This window comes from Hyaena hyaena, unplaced genomic scaffold (genome assembly GCF_003009895.1).
Source record: "Hyaena hyaena isolate Hyena2069 unplaced genomic scaffold, ASM300989v1 scaffold_362, whole genome shotgun sequence".
NCBI classification, from domain to species: Eukaryota; Metazoa; Chordata; class Mammalia; order Carnivora; family Hyaenidae; genus Hyaena; species Hyaena hyaena.
The window spans coordinates 1,033,608-1,040,783 of NW_024080998.1; the positions used below are offsets into that span (position 1 = coordinate 1,033,608).

Here is a 7,176-nt window from a genome sequence, read left to right on the forward strand (position 1 = left end):
CCCACCAACTGATCAGAGTTTGCGTGCAAGAAAGACATTTATTTCCCATTCCTGGTCTGAGATCGAGGGTACTAAGTAGCCTTGCACTGTTGCGCTGGTTAGCGTAGTTTGAAAACTGGATGTGGTTCTGGGTCTGCCTGTAGCATGATAATTTAGAAGAACAAAAACAAGAACAAACCAGTGGAGAGATTATCAGGTGTTGTATTTTTACAGAGCTCTTCACTGGTTTTTATAAAGCATTAATAGCCAGGCTTTCCACTAGCAAGGGTTATGCTCTCTTGGTAATATAACATTTTAGGAAGAAATGGGCTCCCCGGCCTGCTGGGGACTGTGTTCTCAGCAAGGGGCTGATGTCAAGTGCGGCTCATCAACCTCAAGCCCCGTTGCGATCACCTCCCCTAATGCAAGCGTGTAGGTTGTGGAAATCACCTCTTCCAGAGTGGTGGTGTAAACTCGGAGTGTGAGAAGGAGGTTAGAATTGAGCTGTCAGCACCTGGCATGTCGCTTCACTAGGCTGGTGTCATTGGCAACTGTGAGTCCCTTTTTAGGGACTTGGTGCCCTGGGAAGCTACACTAAGATCTGCCATATTTGGTTTTGCCCTCTGTGGGCACCTTGTGTTCAGTTAGGGTTTGTCTCTTTTTGCCTGATTTCATTAGTGTGTGTCTGTATGTGTGTGTGTCTGTGTGTAAGTTCTCTTCTCGATGATTTGTAACTTCCTCAAATCACCTATTTTCCTCAAAATTCTCATTTCAGCAGTAAGTGTTAAGAAGGATAATGGGGAGAATTGTGCACATAATTATTGTCCTTTCACCAAAATAAGAACTGTCCATGTAGAAATATTTCTAGAGTCTGTACTATAAAATCCTAATTAAGCAATTGTTTTTTGTAGTTGTAAATTATCATGACCAGTATTTAATGCATGTTTTCTCCCATGTTTGTTTTTCAGTGGCTATAAAACACAGTAAAACCAAATCCAGCCCCCAAGAGGCAGTACAGGTGCTCTCCTCAGTTCGACTCAATTTACAGGGCTTGTTATCTAAAGCAAAGGTAAGAGTGAAATGTGAATTTATTCAAAGTGTCTCAGGAAGAAGGGTGTCCAGTATGAGTGACGGCTCTGAGGCCATCTTTTACAACGGGAGTAATTTTAGGCCCATGTGACATTTTAGAGATCAGCCCCCAGGCGATCCGTTGTCCTGGTGCAGACTCATCAGCCCAATGGCTCGACCGCCCTTCATGCGGGTAACTCAGGAGTCTTTGAAATTAATATTTATGAGCCAGCCCTACTGCTTTCTTCAAGTTAAATTAGAGCAATGCTCTTTTACTTACAATCGCTTTCCCCAAAGTGTGGCACATACACTACTGATAGCACTTGGCTGAACATTTTTTTTTTTTTTTAAATATTTAGAGAGAAGAGGGGGAAGGGCAGAGAGAGAAGGGGACAGAGGCTCCAAAGCAGGATCTGGATCAAAGCAGAGCAAGATGTGGAGCCTGAACTCACAAACCGTGAGATTATAGCCTGAGCCGAAGTCAGATGCTCAGCCAACTGAACCACCCAGGTGCCCTAAACTTTAAATTTTTTTTTAAATTTTTATGTATTTTTGAGAGTGAGAAAGGGCATGAGTGCCTAAACTTTTGATTTTAGTGTATATTTATTTCATTGCATGCTAGAGAAAGTATAACTGGCCCATCAAATGTACATTTTCATGAATATTACTGCTTACTTTTCATTTACAGTAATGTAATGTTTCTTTTAAAAAGTGACTTTTATTTAAATTTAAAAAGTTCGGGGCACCTAGGTGGCTCAGTCTGTTAAGCATCCGGCTTCGGCTCAGGTCATGATCTCATGGTTCATGGGTTTGAGCCCCATGTAAGGCTCTGTACAGATAGCTCAGAACCTGGAGCCTGCTTTGGATTCTGTGTCTCCCTCTCTGCCCCTCCCCCATTCACCTTCTGTCTCTTTCTCTCTCAGAAACAAATAAACATTAAAAAAATTATCTTTTAATTAAAATTAAAATTTAAAAAGTTGATTGAGAGACAGATATTAAGTAGGTAGTATATGGATTTCACAAACATTTTTAAGGTAGGTAGGTGACAACAAAAACATACAAAATCTACAAACATCATCTTGTGAACAAGCACTGGCACAGAGACACTGAAGAGTCCCCGAGGCAAGTGGTTTGGAGCCTGGACTCTGAGTCTCCACCTGTGTCAGGTAAGGAATGGTGCGGAGCCTCGGAAATCTGTAGAGCCAGGTGTGGGTTATACCTTTGGGAGCAAAATTTAAAGGAATATAGCTTCTAACACAATTCAGTGCTTTCTCTTCTCATTTTTCTTTAATATTTATTCTAGAGAGAGAGAGACAGAGACAGAACGTGAGTGAGGGCAGGGCAGAGAGAGAGGGAGACACAGAATCGAGAGCAGGCTCCGGGCTCTGAGCTGTCAGCATGGAGCCTGACTCGGGGCTTGAACTCACATACCACAAGCTCATGACCTGAGCCAAAGTCAGACCCTTAACCGACTGAGCCACCCAACTGCCCCTGTCTTCTCATTTTTACTCATCTTCACTGTTTAATCGTGGGTTGCAAATGAATACTAACACTTCTGAGAGCGAGTCTGTGGTGAGTGAAGGTCACTTCTGGACACGTGTAAAACCCTTGCCAGAGTTTGCATGCCTTTTTATTAATTGCTTCATTTTTTCAGATGAGGGCATCGTTTTTGCTCTTTAGATTATTAACTTGTTTTACTATCCTTTTAGTCTGCTGCAGGCTGGAACCAGGTTCCCATAACGTACCAGGAAGAACTGTATTCCCACCCAGCTTGGCTGCATAACTTCAGTTTTCTGTCTCTCAGAAAGTAGCACGAGCTCTCAAAGTCAGGGTAGCAAGCTTTCCTGTGAGTCTGCTTCTCAGATCGGGAGCTCAGTCTCGTAGTTTGCGTTAGATCACTAACCTACCCGTGATTGGTTATTTCCTCAGGATAGACTCTGCTAGTTCCCTTCTCTCTGTGCAGAGCTTTTTCTTATAAGTTATATATTAATCGTATATAAATGTATACGTACGTACTTAAACAGGCTTGTCTGTGTACATACTGCCTGTCTCCTGTATAGTGGAAGATTCATAAACATTGAAAATAAGGCCTCAGAGGTGGCACCTGGGTTGCTCAGTCAGTTAAGAGTGTGACTTCAGCTTCAGTCATGATCTTGCGATCCTGAGTTCAAGTCCCACATCGGACTGTCTGTTGTCAGCACAGATCCCACTTTGGATCCTCTGTTCCCCTCTCTCCGCCCCTTCCCCACTCATATTCTCTCTCTTTCTCTCCCCTCCCCCACCCCTTCTCCCTGTAAAGTAAAAAAAAAAAAAAAAAAAAAAAGAAGAAGGATTCAGAGCATTATCTATGTTTAGATTTTGTTCTCATTAGATCCTAACTGGTGATCCAAAAATGGGAAAAATTGCCTCTCAATGCCTCCTTTGAAAGCACTTTTTTTGCTATAATATTTGGGAGTCTCTGACTTTTTAGTAGATCATATGCCTTTCCTATTTTTTTTTTTTTAACAAATTGGATTTGCTAAGGTGAATTGCAGTCCCCAAAACACTTTTTGAGAACACTTTAGTGAAAATGGAACAGGATAGCTCCATTAGCATTACCACAATAGCCTGTGGTAAGCATGGTTCGTACCAGTCTCTGATCTTTTCTTGCCAGGCCAGGGACTTGATAGAAATAAGCTCCGAGACCCTAGGGGCTCACCTGACATCGCCCCGTCTGTGCTCCCCCAGGACGGACCACCTCTCCTCCCCACAGCACATTGTCACTGCATAGATTTGCCGCAGAGCGCACGGGGCTGTTGGGGAAAATGCTAGACGCAACAGATTTAACCACTTATGTGCTTCGGGGTCCTCAGCAAACCATCCATCTTTCTAAGCCTCGGTTTCTCTCTGCTTCCTCCTGAGTTCATAGGGTAGTGATGCAAATTCATGATGATTTGCAAGCGCTGTAATTTTTAGCAAAAATCACACATGCTCTGTGAGTCCAGGTTGTTTTCCTAAAAGGTATTTTCTCTATCAGTCACATGGCAGACTTCTTATGTCATTCTCTTATGAAATGCTGTACACAGTGTGACTACACAGTAATGTGACAAATCTTCACTAAACATTTACGAAGTCCTGATTTCAAGTGAATGCTCTGGGCTCCAAAAATCACCATGTGAAACTCTAAGCTTGTCCCAGCGATGATACCATCACTCAAAACACCTTTGGGACTCCCTCTTTACAATATGTCAGAACATTTGTCACGTGCTGTATGGTGGTGATAGTAAATAGTCCTACAGTAACGGTAAATTTGATTTTTGTAAACAAGTCATCTACTCAAGTCTGATGAAAAAGGCAAATAGTACACTGGGGCGTCTGCATGGCTCAGACGGTTAAGCGTCTGACTCTTGATTTCAGCTCAGGTCATGATCTCTTGGTTCATGGGGTTCGAGCCCCATGTCAGTCACCTGACAGTGCAGAGCCTGCTTGGGATTCTTGCTCTCTTTCCCTTTCTGCCCCTCTCCCCGCTCTCCTTCTCTCAAAATAACAATAATAATAATAATAAAAGATAGATAGTATGCTAAGTTACATTTCTGATCAAAACACATATACACACACACACACACACACACCACAGTGGTTGTAAAATCCCAAAATTCATTTTTTAGGTGCCTTTCTTGGCTCACTCAGCAGGTGGTTCCTCCAGAGGCTTTCCCAATTGCCTCCGCCATGATGGCATTATGACTTATGTTGCAATATACCTCCCAAGGCAGTTTCTTTTACAGGAGGAGAGCATGGTTATTTTTATTTTAATATGCTGGGCTTCTTTGCTTTTACCAAATCTTGGTAAGCTTTGTGATCCCTTATCCCAAGCCATAATTAATTTTTAAATGACATAAAGGAGGTTGCCTGGGTGACTCAGTCAGTTAAGTGTCTGACTTCAGCTCAGGTCATGGTCTCACAGTTCATGGGTTCAAGCCCTGCCTCGAGCTCTATGCTGACAGCTCAGAGTCTGGAGCCTGCTTCAGATTCTGTGTCTCCCTCTCATTTTCTGCCCCTCCCCTGCTCACACTCTGTTTCTCTCTCTCTCGAAAGTGAATAAACATTAAAAAAATAAATATCATAAAGGGTATGATTTGTATGAACTTGAATATAAGATGTATTTGTTTTGTTTGTATACACAATGAATAGATTTCTTTTGTTCTATGAAAAACGTCTATTCTCCAGAAACCATCCTGTGACATTGAAATGAATAACCACTATTCAGGGCAACCATTCTGAAGAGCAGAGCTTATTTGAATTTACAGGGTCAGGCATGCTGTTTGATGCCCGGCTGAATTTTGCAGCTTGTACATTTCCAGAGTGGTGAAAACAAACACTCCCATTGCTGCCGTCATGTGGTATATATTTTAATTCTGGATTCTGTACGTATCTTATTTTAAAGAGATTGTCATGGCGGGGCTCAGTTGGTTAAGCGTCCGACTTTGGCTCAGGTCATGATCTAACGGCTGGTGAGTTCGAGCCCAGCATCGGGCTCTGTACTGACAGCTCCGAGCCTGGAGCCTGCCTCGGATTCTGTCTCTGTCTGTCTCTCCCTGCGCTCACTCACGCACGCGCTCTCTCTCTCTCTCTCTCTAATAAAAATAAATATTTAAAAAGAAAGATTGTCATTGTTTTGATAGTTGTGCTTTGTTCTCTGTGTTGCAGCAACTTTTCACAGATGCGGCAAGTGGAGAAATTTCCAGGGAGCTAGCTGATGAAATGGTAGCTATGGACTCCCTAGTAACAGAGCTACAAGGCCTTAGCAACCAGTTTCGAAATCAGTATTGACCACCTGGGATCACCTTCTGGAAAAGGAGCTCTCACCTTTGGAATTTCTCTCATAGCTGTGTATCTGAAACACAAGATACTGATTTTTTAAAATAAATTTCTCTTTTATGGCTAATGTCTTTGTTTTGTGATTTTTCCAAATGTTTTCACTTTCCAAAGTACATTAAAAGTTCCCTGTTTCTTTAGGCTTAGTTACAGTTGAATTCAGCATCTGTATCATTCTTGAGGTATTTCTGCACAAAGAGTACACAAATTATAGTTCTCTTTTTAGCATAGCGTTTATTCTCTCTTGGCCTAAAATGATATATAGATCATCCTTTGGAACAACTTAGTCTATACCAGGAAAAAAAAAATCACACACTACAAGTTTGTAGAATCATTACATTGGCTGCTTTATTATCCAAAAGTGGTAAAAGGGTAGATTGAATGACAGAAATTTTTTTCCTTCTTGAGATTTTGTATTTGTGTCTGAAAGATACAGACTTGGCTACATTCGAAATGTGGGGAAGGTTTAGCTTCTAAATCAAGAAAATTCAAAGAAAAAAATAACATAGCCCAAATTTTGACTCAACCATTAGCCACTATTACCCAGGCAGACCCTTCTCGTTATTATATACTGCCAGCCCGCCAGATGGTTGTGTAATAAGGTTATTATGAGTGAAGACAGCCATAAATGGTGCTATGTTACAGAGATGCCAACGTAAAACGCTTTCTTAGCAATGCCTATGGAAACAAATATTGAAGGCATTAGCTGAGTTTAATAATTTTATTACAAAAGTCATAGGAATTCTCAGTCCTGGCGTGGGTTGCTGAATTTCGGGTCCCACGCATCAGTCATTTGACCCTTGCTTTTATCTATGTTCTTATTTATAAAATATGAATAATTACCACCGCTTGCTTCTTTGTTTCAGCCGTCACAGGAAATTTAAAAATGCATCCTCTGCAAATACAAGAGTTCTGAACATTTAAGAAAGTCTTTTAAAACTTTCATCAATGAAGTTTAGCTATGAATGGTTACCTTTGCTTCATTTCCTTAACCACCTGTCTGTCTTTTCTAGTACGCTAGTCTAAAAAAAAGTTGTCTTCCCCAAAGCAGTTTCTCTTACAGGAGACATAGTCACTGTGAGAAGGACAATAAAGTGAGCTAGTAGCCTGAGTTAACATTAAATGTCCATTCAGAGCTTTTATGGAAGCCGCTGAGGAGTAGATGGGTAAATGGAGGGAGGGTGGGAGGTTTTAAGATGAACTTTTTATCAATACTCAGCTGTGATCCCCACGAGGAAATGGATAGACATATACTGGGAAGGGCAAAGATTTCAG

At 41.5% G+C, this 7,176-nt stretch overlaps 1 protein-coding gene across 1 annotated transcript in view; it reads left to right on the plus strand.

Moving 5' to 3' along the window:
* The window catches only part of TTC27 (tetratricopeptide repeat domain 27), a 191,558-nt gene extending 185,587 nt beyond the window's left edge, over nt 1–5,971 (plus strand). The window contains exons 19-20 of the mRNA XM_039250329.1: nt 948–1,048; nt 5,734–5,971. Coding sequence (XP_039106260.1) covers nt 948–1,048; nt 5,734–5,856 — 224 coding nt within the window. The 3' untranslated portion in view covers nt 5,857–5,971. The remainder of the gene's footprint in view (nt 1–947; nt 1,049–5,733) is intronic.
* Nucleotides 5,972–7,176: the final 1,205 nt, after the last annotated feature.